We start from the raw sequence: 15,266 nt of genomic DNA, 5'->3' as shown, positions 1-15,266 counted from the left end.
CGGCCGAGGCTCTGGGCACCGGCGCGGCTGGCGGTCCCGGAGCCCAGATCCTGGCACTGCGAGGTAAGAAGCGGCGCGCGCAACACACAACGGAGGGGGAGAGAGAGCGGGCGCGGGCAGGAGGGTGGGCCGGGGACCCGTCCCTCGCGTGCGCCGCAGCCTAGTGACGCACCGGACCGCAGCGGGGGCTCAGTACCCCCTCCGCCCCGCCCACGGTGCCCGTCGCTCCTCCGAGCTCGCGCATCCTGTGCGCCCCGCACCTTCCCGCAGCTCGGCATCCCCAACACCGCCCACCCCGCAGGGTTTCTCCTCCCTCGCGTTTGTTCCCCAGGTTCTTTCCGAGAGCGGTTGGACTGGCGGGGGAGCTGGGGGCGCAGCTGGAAGCCGCCAGGGGGTGAGCCCGGCGTGGGGGCGGGGGCCGGGTACCATTCTTCTGGTCTCTTCTTGTGACTGGTGCTCAGCGCAGCGGGCTGGCTCCATGTCTGGAGAACGAATGAATCATGACTCCTTGTCAGCGCTTGAAGGACTTTCTTGAGGTCCACGTGCTGCTGCAGAGCACCTTGAGAGGGGCCCTCTTGAGATAGGGTACCTACCCTCTTCTTGAGTAGCAGAAACTCCACTCACTTCCCCTCCTCTCTGCCATTGGTTGGGGGATCTGGGGTTAGGATGAGATTCTTGTAGGCCTTAGCCAAGTACTTGTTGAAGGGATGTTGGAGCAGGACACTTAATGAAGGGCTCTTAGAAGGTATTAAAAGGGGTGTGGTGGTGGTGGTGGTGGGAATGGGTGAGCACTCAGAACAAGGCAGGGTCTCCTTAGCACTGCCAAGGCCAGCCTGAAAGACGTGATCTGAGTACCCATCCCGTTTCAAAAGTTATTAGGAGCCTCTAATCTCTGTTTCTTCATTACTGAATTGAGAACATTAGTGCCCATTTCTGAGAAATATTTGCACAGTCAGAAAAATGCAGTGTTTGTTATATTGGGGGCACCCAACACATCTTGCCTCACCCCCATTTGTTCTTCCAGTTTTTTTTTTTTTTTTTTTTTTAAATCCCCAAATAGGTTCTAATCAGACCCAGGTGATGTGTGTTTATTGCTGAGTGGCTTCTCCTCCCCCACCCCACAGTCTGCAGGGAGAGCTGGGGATTTGCTGGGTATAGGCATGCCAGTGCTGTCCGAAGACTCCGGTGAGTATTCCCAACCGAGACTGCTCCTACCAAGCCTCCCAGGGTTCTCTCTGGAAGCTACCCTGCCTGCTCACCCTGCCGACCTGAGCCGGGGTTGGGGGTGGTGGTGGTGGTGGTGGTGTCATAAGGACAGGATGGGAGTCTGTCTGAGGATCCCCACAGGGCCCAGAACTCCCTCTGTTTCTGGACCTTGCTTTTCTTGTCTGCCTCCTCATTAGGTTTGCATGAGACCCTGGCGCTGCTGACCTCTCAGCTCAGGCCTGACTCTAATCACAGGGAGGAGATGGGCTTTCTGAGGGACATCTTCAGTGAGAAAAGCCTCAGCTACTTGATGAAGGTGAAGGCCGCTCAGCCCCTCCCCCACCCCCCCAGGGGAGGTTCTTCCCTGGGTCATCCCAGCTATCCCCTCTGCCCTAGGAAGGTTTCTACTGACTCACTAGGTAGGAATTTTCCTTCTGCACTGCTGTGAAGGGAAGCCAGACTACAGTTCTAGGTGTCACCACAACCCAGGGTTGGGTGTACAATATTCGGGGTTAAGCAAAAAATCAAGTATCTTTGCAGATTCACGAGAAACTCCGCTATTACGAGAGGCAAAGTCCAACCCCAGTCCTGCACAGTGCCATGGCTCTTGCTGAAGATGTAAGTCCCAGATTTTAATACTTTGACTTACAGTGGAGCCCCACCCCCAGCCTTGAAGGACTCCCTCTAGCCTGGTCAACACTGCTTAGCCTAGGGACGTCAGTGGTTTAAGACAGATCTTTTCCTCTCTCCTCTCCTTTTTTTCTTGATGGTATTGGGAATCAAGTCCAGGACCTTGTACTCTGTGTATTTGAACTATAGCTCCAGCCTTCCCTGGGCTGACATCAAGGAGGACCTTGTTAGCCTGAGCCTGGGCAGGGAGACATGATGATTCCGGTTGACTGTGTGTTCTGGAGCAAGCCTGTTCCCTCAGCTGTAAAATGAGAGTGTTGGATCCCATCAGCAGCTCCTCAACTGTTCCAAGAACTGGCAATATGAGTAGGTCAGCCAGTGCCTTGTGTTTGAGCTTTGGGAGTCTGACATGAAGTCCTGAAGTCAAGAGACTTGTGGTGTGCCCCTGGTGACTGGCTTTGGTTTCTTGATTCTTGTGGACCTAGTCCTCTGGATTTCCTGTTGGGGAAAAGCTGTCTGGGTTGATGGCTTACATTGGCTCCTAAATAGCTCACCTAATACTCAACTAGTTAGCTAGGCTTTTCTCCAAGGGACCTCAGGACAGTGTAGCCTGTGCTACAAACCTTGTGTCTTGTTCCTCTGTGGCACGATCACATCTTGTCACATCACCCATCCCCAACCAAGCTCAGTGCTGCCACCTTTGCTACTAGCTCTGTGACCTTAAACAAGTCACTCAACCTCTCAGCCCTAATTTCCTCACCCATGAAATAGCCAAGCGCTGAGGATACAGACAGTATAGCTAGAAAAGTCTGGGTTCAAATCTTGGCTTTGCCAATATGAACCTTGTGATACTGGGCAAGGTATTTAGTCTCTTCAGACCCTGGGTTCTCATCCATTAAATCAACAAATCAAAGCACCCACTATGTCTGGTTTGTTGCAGGGGGTCTGAGAAGGGCCATATAAAGCAACAGCACACAGTAGGGCTAACTCAGCACTAGGAGGATCACCCTGTGTACCTATGAGAGTGCTTCTGGTCTCTGGTGTGATTTCCCCAGGGCCTCCATCAGTCCTAGAGTGGTGGGTCTGACATGCTCCTGGGGGCTGCAGCCATTCCTCAGATCCTTGTGTTTGATGCCCAGGGAGGAGGGATTTCCCCCAGGGACTCCAGCAATCTTCAGCAAGGACACCCCAGCTTCTTGTCTCCTCCCTTACAGGTGATGGAGGAGTTGCAGACGGCCTCTCTGCACAGTGATGAGAGGGAGCTGCTGCAGCTGCTGTCCACCCCCCATCTCAGGGTAGTCACGCCGCAGTCCCTGCACACCCACACAGCTGTGTCTCCTGGGATGGGGGTGGAGGGAGTGCTGGGTCCGGAGACAGAGGGGAGGAGACTTCTGTGTGCAGGATCCTGAGTGATGGGAGTCTGGGGGAGTGCTTCTTAGGCATGAGATCTCAGACCCCTTCTACCCCTGCCTAGGCAAGGCCCTCTGCTCCTGTGAGGGCATGGAGCCAGCCCTTTACTCTTGCTTTTCTGGCAGGCTGTACTTATGGTACACGATACAGTCGCCCAGAAGAACTTTGACCCTGTTCTGCCCCCTCTGCCTGATAATATAGATGAGGATTTTGAGGAAGAATCAGTGAAGATTGTTCGCTTGGTGAAAAACAAGGAGCCCCTGGTATGTGCTTGCCTCTCTTCCCTCCCTTCCTCTTCATCTGACTCCCAACCCAGGAAACCCAGAAGGGACCCTCCTGAACTCTGGGTGACAGCTGCGTTGTCGTGAGTGTTACTGTTCTCTACAGCACCTTTGAGTATAGGGCATCCCTTTCCTAAGTGGATACAGCTCCTGTCCGTGTAGCCAAGCCCTTTTGCACAGCGAACATCCTGTACAACAGTTGGGGTGGTCATGATCATCATGCTTGAAAACAGAAGTTAAACTCAACCCAAGGGCCAAAGGGAGCCATAGCTTAATTTTATGTTTTGTTAGTTTTAGCGTGGTTATGCTTATTCATATATCATGGCTGAGTTGAGTAATTACATTAGAGACCTGTGACACCCCCCAAAAACCCAAGGTATTTATACTTGGTCCTTTATAGAAAGTTTGCTGATCCTGCTCTGATTACTGATGTAGCCCAGGGCCACAACCACTCTCCTCCCCGACTGACAGATAGCACCCTGCTTTTAACACTGATTGACCAGGCAAAGAGAAGGTTGTTTATCAGATGGAAGGAAGTGGTGGAAGTCCAGAGAACTAAGTACTTGCCCCAGGCAAACCCAGAGCTGGCCTTCTCTAGTTTCAGTTTTCCCCATCTGACCTGTGTCAGATGAGCCAGGTCTGCCAGTGGGTGAGAATGTCTTCTTTGCCTCTGTTTCCCTGCTGTGCAATGGGGCCACCAGCCATGGAGTTGGCACATTGCTCAGGGGCCCTCCTATGTGGAAATGGTATTGGGGGGCTGGGAGTTCAAAAAGGAATAAGTGATGTGTAGAATTTGTCTTCTGTACTTTGGATAGATGATGTGAATAGATGTGCAAGTGTTTGCATAGACAGACAGTATTAAAGGTGAACATTTATTGGGCACTTACTGTTTATGTCTCTTGTGAATTTCATTATGGGCTCCTTGTAACAACTCTGAGAGTTAAATGTTCTCCCTCACCCTGGAGGAGACAGACTCTAAGAACACAGGGACTTCCTTGCAAAGCCACATGCTTTTCAGTCAGTGATTGAGCTGGATTTGAACCCAGGGCTTTTGGTGCTTGGCTGTCCACTTCACGGCTGTCTTGGCATGGCCTACTCACCTGGCACAGGAAATCCGGAGCTCATTAGTGCCTTACTCATCTCAGATGTCATCTCCCTGTGCTTCATGGGCCAAGTCCTGGTCCTGAAGCCCTGGTGGGGGCGTAATTGGTTCTTCTTGGCAACAACAGAAGGCCCAGGAATGCTGGGATTGGCTTGAGGCAGGTTGAGAATTTGCTAGCACATACTGTCCTCATTATTAAATGTCTTTGCGAGTGGCAAGGGCTGTGATGAGACAGAAAATACTGGGTTTGGCATCATCAGAAGCTCTCCCTCCTCTCCATGGAGTGACTTTGAAGATGCTTGGCTTCTCTGATACCCAGTCCTTCATGTTTTACTTATTTATTTAAAATTTTTATTACATTTACTTTTTTGTACGTGTGTATATGTGTGTGTGGGGGTGGGTGGGGGTGTGTGTGTGCCATAGTGCAAGGGTGGAGATCAGAGGGCAACTTTCAATTTTTTCCTTCTACCATGTGGGTCCCAGGGGTTGAACTCAGGTTGTCAGACTTGCTTTTACCCCCCAAGTCATCTCACCAGCCTTATTATATTAATTTTTTGAGACAGGGTCTCATGTAGCCCAGGCTGGCCTCAAGCTCCTTATGTATCTGAGGATGACCTTGAACTCCTAATCCTCCTGTCTCTAGCTCCTGAGTCCTGGGATGGCAGGCATGTGCCGCCAGGCCTGGTCCGTTGTGTAGGCTGTCACATGATCATTGTGCTTTGTGAGCTGTAAAGTGTGGAACTTTCCTGATGGAAGCTGCTGGCTTTATGGTGTTTTCAGCCCTGGGAAGGTCCCCACTGATTCACCATCTGGGGTGACAGAGGGAGGAATGCAAGAGGCTGTGTCAGTCTGAGGTTGCCTTGCTTGGTCTTGTCTGTTCCTTTCCCCTATGCAGGGTGCCACCATCCGGAGGGACGAGCACTCAGGGGCTGTTGTGGTGGCCAGGATCATGCGAGGGGGTGCAGCAGACAGAAGCGGTGAGTTCAGCCAGTGGACTAAGTAGAGGGATGGAATGGCAGCCTAGCTGAGACGGTGGCCATTGTCCCAGAGCCCCTTTGCTCTTAAGCTCTCTTTCCTCCAACACTTTGGTAACCTTTGTGGGATTTGCTTTGCTTTCAGGATTGGGGCTGAAATTCTCACTATTCCAAGCTCAATAGGATTTTTGTTTTGTTTTGTTTTTTGAGACAGGGTCTCACTATGTAGCCCTGGCTGCCTTGGAACTGGCTATATAGATCAGGTTAGCCTTAAACTCACAGAGATCCCCCTGCCTCTGCCTCCCAAGTGTTGGTCTTAAAGGTGGAAGATACCATGCCTGGCTCAGTGGGAATATAATCAAAGCCTAAACAGGCTGGGGTTCTCAGGGGTGATCAGGAAAGGTGTAGCCTGAAGGCTTAACACTTAAGCATGGAGGATGGGCTTGGTAGCGGCTTCCTAACTGGGGTGGGGATGATTCCCTGTCCCTACCAGTAGCCTGGGCACCTTGTGAAACTGCACTTGTAGAGGGGAGGGTGCTCATGTCCAAGACTGATTCGAATGGAAAGCAGGTTGAGAATCATAAGTGTGTGGGAGACGTGGAGGCAAGCCTCCCAGTGTAGGAGGATGTTACCCTCCAGTGGGGACCTGACATGGACAGTCCTAGACCTTGCTTCCCACACACCGAGCACACAGGTCTCTGAGCATCTTGGTAACCCACAGACTCTGATTCAGAAATCTGCACTCCTGACCCAGTGTTGCTGCTGCTATTGCTGGCTCAGCACCAACTCAGAGCAGCAAACAGAGGCTTCAAATATGTAGAGAGACTTGTCATCAGAGTAGTGGCTAAGTGCTGTGGGTGGTGGCAAGTGCCTATAGTCTCTTCTGTGTGGGAGGTTTAGAAGGTAAGATCCCTTGAGTACAAGAGATCAAGACCAGCCTGGGCAACATAGCAAGAACTTGTCAAAATAAAGCCAGGCTGGGTATATAGCTAAGTTGGTAGGTGGCTTGCCTAGAACACAGGGATTCGATCTGTAGCATAGTATAAAACAGGGCATAGTGGTACATACCTGTAATCCCAGTACTCAGTAGGTAGAGACAGGAGGATCAGAAGTTTAAGGTCATATTTGGCTACTTAGTGAGTTTGAGGCCAGCCTGGGCCACATGAGTCTTAAAAAAAAAAATAAATAAATAAATAAATAAATAAATAAATAAGTCAATGGATGAGTGTGGTTGACACTCTTGAGGGCATCTTTTCTGTATCCTTTAATTTACCTTATTAAGATCCAAGAAGACCATTCATGGAGTGTGTTTGTATCCCAGGAGAGTGAAGAAAGTTAATGATACTTTCAGAAGAGCAGAGATGGGGGCTGGGGAGAAGGCTCAGTTGGTAAAGTGCTTGCTTGCCACACAAGCATGAGGCCCTGAGTTTGACCCCTAACACCCATATAAAAACACCTGTTATACTCGCACTGGGAAGGTAGACACAGGCAGATGCCTGGGGCTCATTGGCCAGACAACCTGCTTGAATTGGTGAGCCCCAGGTCTCAGTGAGAGACTCTGTTTCAAAAGACAAAGTGAATGATGCTTGAGGGAAAACAGCACTAGAATTTTCCTTTGGATTCTACATACATGTGAACACATGTATGTGTGCACCCAAAAATACATGTACACCCAAACACAGGAATATACAGACAGACAGACAGACAGACAGACAGACAGACACACACACACACACACACACACAGTAGAGATGTAGCAGAAAGAATGCAGTTTTCTATGCCAAAGCACTTGTGTGTGCGTACTGGCTCCATTTGGCTTCGGTGGGACTGCTGCGTGTTCCTGGCTCTCACCGCTTATGCATGGGGACCTCCCAGAGGATGGTATAAATTCAATGTTCAGTGTGTGCCAGCATGCAGAAGGGTACAGTCCTCCACATTTTTAGACCTGAGTCTGCCCTGCAGTAACCTCTTCAGTGCCCAGTTGCATGAGGTCCAGCGTCAGGGCCCTTCCTGTGCTGAGCTGACCCCAGACCCTGTCTCCTAGGCCTGGTACATGTTGGTGATGAACTCCGAGAGGTGAATGGGATTGCTGTCCTGCACAAACGTCCTGATGAGATCAGCCAGATTCTGGTTTGTGTGGCTTGCCTGTGGGGAGGGAGATCTTCAGAGACCCAGAACAGGGGGGCTTCTTGGCAGAGCCAGGGCAGACCCTGTCTTTGCCTCCCTGTTTGTATGAGAATGGGGCAAGACAAAATGGCCTTCCAGTCCACCTGCCTCCTTCTCTCAGACCCTGTCTTCAGGACAACTATCCTCCTACCCCCAGCTCCTTTTCCTGAGAGCCCTCCCAAGTCTTGGGTTTGAGTCCTAGTCCCACCAACGTTCAGCTTCCTTTCCAGTAACATAGGGAGTGAGAGGGGTTTTCAACCCACGTGTGGTTATTAGCATGGAAACACTGGAGAAGGATAGACCACTGCAGAATTGTGAGGAGATTCCAGGGATCAAAGCAGCATCTGTTCTGGGGTGTATGAGACAAAATGGAAACATTGGAAATCTCCGTCATACCTGTGACTGGTTCATCCTTTGGTGTCTTCCACTAACCGGACGCTCTTTGCTAACTACTGATGGTTTGTGGGGCACAAACAGGATAAGCACTAAAGAGATAGGCTGTCTTTTAGGGCCTGTCAGGAACACAGGTGCAGTTGACCTTTCAGTCTTACTCTTTTTTTATTTACTTATTTATTTTTATTTTATATGTATGAGTGTTTTGCCTACATGTATGTAAGTGTACCACATATATGTGCAGTGCCCACACAGGCCAGAAGAGGGGTGGGAGTGCATCTCACTTCTCTGACATGAGAGCCCTGTAGAGAAATAGAAGCAAAGAATTTGAAAGTATTAATCGGCTATAGCCTAGGATAATGGGACTGAAGTAGATTATTAAAACAGCCGAGGAGAGCATCAAGGAGAGGAGTTCTTAGGACCCGAGGGGTCTGGAGCCACAGGGAACCAGAATTCAAGGCTTGCCTAGTCTTTGAGTTCTTATTAAAAACTTCTGCCTCTTTGTCCCATGAAAAGGCAGTATATTAGTTACTTTCTTGCTGTTACAACCAAAAAACCTGACAAAAGAAATGTAATGGAGGAAGGGTTCATTTTGGTATAGTCCACCATGGCAGGGAAGGCATGGGCAGCAGGAGCTGAGGCAGCTGGTCACATTGTATCCATGGCCAGGAAGCAGAAAGAGATGAATTCTTGTGCTCAGCTTTTTCCTTTATTTTTATAGCCTAGGACCTCAGCCCATGGAATGATGCTGTTGACATTTAGGGTGGGTCTTTCCACCCCAGTTAACCTAATCTAGAAACTCCCTCACAGATACGCCCAGAGGTTTGTTTTTGTGGTGATTCTAAATCCTGTCAGGGTGACAATCAGTATTACTCATCACAGTTAGATACTTGATTTCTGAGTTTACTTCATAGTTTATTCATCTAGGTCATAGGGGTGGAGGCTGTGAAACTGACTTTCATTCTGAACATCCATCCATTCTTAGACCTGGAAAGTGAGACTGGAACTCACCCATTGTCATGTCTAGAGGGTAACAAGCCTTTGTTCTCTCTTCCTTCAGGCCCAGTCTCAGGGATCCATCACCCTCAAAATTATCCCTGCCACCCAGGAGGAAGATCGCCTCAAAGAGAGCAAGGTATGGGAGGTGGGCTCCCTGGAGCCTTCTCTGCTGGGCCAGGGTGGGTGTGCCAGACCTGCCTTTGGACATAGTCATCCAAACAGCTCATGTGTCTTGCCCTAGTAACCTGTGCCTAGCAAGGGCTTTGTCACAGGTGGCTCACTTACTTGCACCCTGCTGTTTGGAAACAGGATTTGACATAGCTTACTAACAAAAGACAAAGTTACTTTAATTGAAATAGAAGATAAGCCGAACCATCAAGAGAAGAAGGAACATAGGAACTGGACTCTGGACCAGTGATGAAGCTGCCATTGACTTGGTTATTTGCCTGTCTTTGGTGGTGATCTCCCTGTGCTGGGCTCTCTGCCAGAGGCCAAAGACCAGGATAGTTAGTAACTCCAAGGGTTTCTGTGTGGAAGGGGAGGCTTGGGAAGAAGTGCTTAGGAAAGTGTCTGTAGAGCAAGGGATACCGCGGAAGGCAACTCCAAGGGTTTCTGTGTGGAAGGGGAGGCTTGGGAAGAAGTGCTTAGGCTGTAGAGCAAGGGATACCTCGGAAGGCATCACAGTGGGGATGCTGTTGCTAGAGGCAGGCTTCAGAGGGACAGTCAGGCCAGTGTTACACAGAGACTCTGAGGCGTTGTGGAAGGGAGCACATTTGGGGATCTGGGAGAAAGGGTGATATGATGGGGTTTTGGGGTGGATAGAAGGGTAGCTGGCAATGCAGGTTCAGCTCTGAAGGATTCAACACATTCCTGTTCAGTTTGGGCACTCCTAGAATCTGACCCCAACACAAGGATTTGAAGGCAAGAAGGGTAGCTGGCAATGCAGGTTCAGCTCTGAAGGATTCAACACATTCCTATTCAGTTTGGGCACTCCTAGAATCTGACCCCAACACAAGGATTTGAAGGCAGATGGTTTATGTGATGGGAGGTGATTCCAGGCCACACCAATTAGGGAGTAAGGAAGGACTGGGAAGGCAGTCTGATAGGGAGCATGCTATCCAGCAGTGCATCACTGTGGATACCTGGCGCATAATCCTACAGGGCTTCTGGAATTCCCCATAGACCATGCACTGTGGTTGTTCTGGCTAAGAGCTGGGGAAATGTTTACATCAACTCTACCAAGCACTGAAAATTAATTCTTCGTAGTTCCTGCCTATTAGATTAGAGAAGAGCCAGCCTAACAGCCACAGGAAGTATGTCCTTAGGCAAGGGGTGCAGGTGTTAAGTCCTGAAGAAAAACCCAAACCCTAGGATTTTTGTGGAAAATATTTCAATTTGATTCTTTTTTTAATATTTATTTGTGTGTGTGTGTGCGCGCGCGTGCGTGCGTGCGTGCGTGTGTGTGTGTGTGTGTGTGTGTGTGTGTGTGAGTGTGTGTATGAGTCCATGAACCACAGCACACGTGTGGAGGTCTGAGGATTGAACTCAGATCTCTGGTAGCAAGGGCCCTTAACCCACTGAGCCAGTGGAGGAAGGGGGAGGTGAGTGGAGTTGTGCCAGGGAGGCGTGGTAGGAAGCTATGTAGAGTGAGATCGTCAAGACTGGCATGGAGAGGCTGGCAGAGGGCAGAGAGGAGGGCATTTGATTTCATAATAAACTTGGACTTGAAGTTCTTGGCAGCCAGCACAGAAAGGAGAACAAAATGCGTTTTGTACTTTCCATCAGGGGATGGAAGGAAGCAGGCCAATCCCAGCCATGTCTCCCAGAGGTAAATGCATACAGGACAGCCTCTGGTCCAGGAGAGAGGCCAGTGCATTTATTGATGATATGATTAATGATGAGCAGTATCTTCACTGACTTTTTTTGTGGCAAGGGAAGAAACAATCTTTTCATGTCTGTTTCTTACTTACCCTTTTTGATTAAATCCCAAGGCATAAATGATACTGACTCTTAACTGATGGGAAATGATTCTTCCCAGGATGAGCTGTTGTGGTTCCTTCTGTGGGACCACAGCTGTCAAGGGCTCTGGCTTGATACATGAAGAGAATGTGATAGCCCCTGCCTTAGTTCAGTCCCCTTAAATCTTCTTCTTGACCTAGATACTGATCTGGGCATCCATTTATTACATTGTAGCATCTGTAGGTGGATGAGGGTATCTGTCCCTACCACACATAGCCAGAAAGTTCTCCCTTTCCAGGTGAATATTTATGTTAGTAAGTTATCTAGCCTTGCATTTTGGCACATAAGAGAATCCTGTTTGGATCTTTCTGAGGAAGACCCTTGACTCCTTTCTTTGCCTTTTATTAGCCACTGAAATAATGGGGCCTCAATAGTCCAGGACTAGAAATACTTGAAACAAATCCATGCTACTAGGTGATAGGAGAGAACAAAGAAACAGGAAACAGATCTGTGTCTTCATCCTGTCTTCTCCAGAGAGGAGACTTGGCCAAGTATATGGCAGATGAGGCAGGATGGAGCTGTCAAAACCATGGACTTCATCTCCCTACTTGAGAAGTGAGGGTGAAGCATCGATATCAGTGGTTTTATTGGTGTCTGGGCTCCTCCCAAGACCAGTAGAGTCCGTCCTGCACAGATGGTGCCCGATTTCATCAGGAGCAGTTGGTGTCGTAAAAATAACAGTGGTTCCAAATTGTGCCTGCTCTTGCTTTCTGTCCCCGGTATAAGTTGTTGCTTTGTGTCCTTCAAGGCTCTTGATGGCAGATCAGGTCATATAGATAAGTTCCAGGAGGAAAGAAAATCAGACATGGTTCCTGTCTACATATTTCCTTTTAAGTTTTTAATTAATGTGTGTGTGTGTGTGTGTGTGTGTGTATTTCTGTGTGCATGTGAGCCATAGTTCATACGTGGAGGTCAGAGAATAACCTATAAGAGTCAGTTCTTTCTTCCATGGTGGAATCTGGGGCTTGAACTCAGTTCATCAGGCTTATACAGGAAGCACCTTCACCCGCTGAGCCATCCTGCTGGCTCTCATTTTGTGATTCTGTTTGTTTTTGGTCAGGACCTAGTGCATGCTGCTAGGCAAGCACTACCACTAAAGCCATACCCGGGCCCCAATTTTCTGATTCCCTGTGGATTTCCTAACTAGAATTTCCCAAATGGAAGAACAATAAGAAAATGTGCACAGTGTGTTTCTGATTAGCTTTCTACTCTCAAGGCTGCTTGTTCTTCCTAACCACGAATGGCCTCTAGCTGTGAAGGGCCACTGTTATGTGGCCTCCTCAGTGGCCTGTGCCTGTGTGCAGAAGGGTCACTTTACTGCAGCCCTTGCCATACAGGTGTTCATGCGTGCCCTCTTCCACTACGACCCACGGGAGGACCGCGCCATCCCCTGCCAGGAGGCGGGCCTGCCTTTCCAGCGTAGACAGGTCCTGGAGGTGGTGAGCCAGGATGACCCCACGTGGTGGCAGGCCAAGAGAGTGGGGGACACCAACCTTCGAGCTGGCCTCATTCCCTCCAAGCAGTTCCAGGAGAGGTAGGTCTGGGGTGCTGTTACGGGATGGGACTCCAATGGCTGGTGGCCCAGTATGTGACAAAGCCCCCAGTCTCTGCCATCACACCTAGGGGGGCATTAAGGTAAGTAAAAGCTACTCTTGTGTCTGTGTCTTAGCTGCTTGAGATTGAGATAGCTGTATCGACCTTTTACTTTTTGTTTTCAGTATTGAGGCTCAAATCCAGAGCCTTGCTGGGGAAGTGCTCTACCGCTAAGCTCCTGTTCCAGCCTTCTTTTTTATTTTTTAATTTTGAGACAGGGCCTCACTAAATTGCCCGGGCTGTCCTTGAACTCATTTTATAGTTCAGGCAGGCCTTGAACTTGCAATCCTCCTGCCTTAGCCTCTCAAGTAGCTGGGATTATAGGCCTACACCACCAGGTCCAGGTGAACATCTATGTTAGTAAGTTAATGTATACAGCTGTTCCTTAGTATATGTTGGGAGTGCTTCTAGAACCTTCTAGATACCCAAATCAGTAGGTACTCTTCCCTTACATAGAATAGTATTTGGTGTATTTGCATATAACCCTGCCCATCCTCTGGGTGCTTTGAATCTTCTCTGGATGACCCAGAATGCCCAGTGCCATATCAATGCTGTGTAGATGGTTGGTGCTCCATGTTTAGGGAATAACGCCAAGAAGGAAGTCTGTACACATTTAGTACAGACACAATATTGCTTGCACATATTTTCAATTTACAGTTGGTCAACTCTGCAGATAGGGAACCGTGGACCAAGAGGGTCAAAGTCTTGCCAGTGTCCCAAGAGCACACTTTATTTTCTGCCTGTGCATTTTTGTGTGCTACAGACAGAATCTAGAATCTGGCTTTTAACTAAGATTTTGAATTTCCCATACGTTTACGTATTCCTCATGTATAATTTTAATGGTTGTATAATATTTCGTCAGGAGGTGTACACTGGATCATAGGTAGCAGGTATTTATTAGGATTGCTCTGGTTTGTGCTGTGCATCTTTACATTATATTAGTAGTATCATCATCATTATGATTTTGAGATAGAGTTTTGTTGCATAGTCCAGGCTGTCCTTGAACTCATGGAATTCTTTCCCACCTCAGCCTCCTGAGTGTTGGGATTACAGGCAAAAGCCATCATACCTGCCCCTTGTGCTTGGCATCTTACCACTCCCGTGAATCCCTGCTCTGTTCTGGAGGAGCTTACAATGTACAGGAAAGTCCAGACCTTCTCCAAACACACACTTTATGAGAAGGTGACTCATGGGAGGGACATATTCTCTGTGAACTTGTACTAGGAGCATGTGTCCTCATCCGGGAATGCAGGGAAGGCTTCTTGGAGGAAGGGTTGTACCTGAGCGAATGTCTGGCTTCCCTTTAGCCACCCTCTCAGGCAGTCTATGGCTTTTCTCTGTTACAGGTTGTAGGAGTGGTCTTGTATATAGAGGTTTCTTTTTTTAGAAAATACTTTATTATTTTTATTTTATGTGTATTAGTGTATTGCCTGCATGTATGTGAGTGCACCCGTGTCATGCAATGCCACGGAGGTCAGAAGAGGGCTTTGGATTCCCCTGGAACTGGAGTTAGGATGGTTTGTAGCTGCCATGTGGGTGCTGGGAATTGAACCCGGGTCCTCTGCAAGAGCAGTTGGTGCTCTTAACCACTGAGCCCTCTCTCCAGCCCCTCTACAGAGGTTTCATCATAGTTCATAATCTTCTTTTAGACTAAATTTCCAAGAGGGCAAACCCTGGGGCTGGAGCAGACAGGACTGTGTCACTTCCTCTGAGGTTTGTGTCCCTCTTCACATCTCAGTGTATAGAGTGCAGTGATGGCAGACTTCAGAGTCCATCTGTTTTAGTGGCTAAATTGATATGGACTCTAGGCCAGGAGTACTCGTGTTATGTAGGAGGTCTTCAGGCTCCATCCTAAACCTGCAGATGCAGAAACTCCAGGCTGTATCCTCACCCATGTTCCAGGGGAGTCTGAAGCCCTGGGGTCTGAGGACTGCTGGCTTCTTCAGGGACCCCCAGCCCCATCTGTGATTTTGACTTTGAAGGTCATGCCCTCTTCAGAAGATGTGGAGGAAGTCTCTTACCTCCATTTTTTTATTTTTGCATGTGTGTGTATGTGTGCATGTGCGTTTGTGTGTGCATGCTGTGTAAAGGCCCAAGGTTAACATCAGATGTATTCCTCGGTTATTGTATATTTTACTTTTTGAGATGGGGCTCTCATTGAACCTGGAGCCCAGTGATTTGTCTGGTCTTGCTGGCCAGCAAATCCCGAGGATCCTTCTGTCTCTGACTCCCCAGCACTGTGTGCATCACAGCACACAGTGTTTTTTTTTCTTTTTTAAATTGTGGGTGCTAGGTATCAAACTCAGGTTTCCATGCTCACATGGCAAGTACTTTACCAACTGAGCTATCTCCATTTTATTTAATTTTTTGTATTTATTTTTATGTGTATAAGTGTTTTGCCTGCATATATGTAAGCACACCATGTGTGTGCAATGCCTGTGGAGGCCAGAAGGGGACATCAAATCTCCCGGAACTGGAGTTAGGGATGGTTGT

General features: G+C 48.8%; 1 protein-coding gene across 5 annotated transcripts in view; it reads left to right on the top strand.

The window, feature by feature from the left end:
* Positions 1-15,266, top strand: part of Mpp3 (membrane palmitoylated protein 3) — a 29,061-nt gene continuing 13,795 nt past the window's right edge. For 3 of the 5 annotated variants that reach the window (XM_008838141.1, XM_008838144.2, XM_017799445.1), the window contains exons 1-10: positions 1-63; positions 1,061-1,185; positions 1,404-1,522; positions 1,747-1,824; positions 3,051-3,131; positions 3,372-3,509; positions 5,525-5,606; positions 7,648-7,733; positions 9,223-9,297; positions 12,518-12,714. In XM_008838141.1, the coding sequence (XP_008836363.1) occupies positions 1,161-1,185; positions 1,404-1,522; positions 1,747-1,824; positions 3,051-3,131; positions 3,372-3,509; positions 5,525-5,606; positions 7,648-7,733; positions 9,223-9,297; positions 12,518-12,714 (881 nt within the window). In that variant the 5' untranslated portion in view covers positions 1-63; positions 1,061-1,160. Of the gene's footprint in view, positions 64-374; positions 395-1,060; positions 1,186-1,403; positions 1,523-1,746; positions 1,825-3,050; positions 3,132-3,371; positions 3,510-5,524; positions 5,607-7,647; positions 7,734-9,222; positions 9,298-12,517; positions 12,715-15,266 lie in introns of those variants that run through there. The other 2 variants (XM_008838142.1, XM_008838143.3) reach the window with 2 other exon arrangements.

Source organism: Nannospalax galili, unplaced genomic scaffold (assembly GCF_000622305.1).
Source record: "Nannospalax galili isolate Female #2095 unplaced genomic scaffold, S.galili_v1.0 scaffold95, whole genome shotgun sequence".
In the NCBI taxonomy this organism is placed as follows: Eukaryota; Metazoa; Chordata; class Mammalia; order Rodentia; family Spalacidae; genus Nannospalax; species Nannospalax galili.
This window is presented reverse-complemented; position numbering and strand designations above follow the sequence as displayed.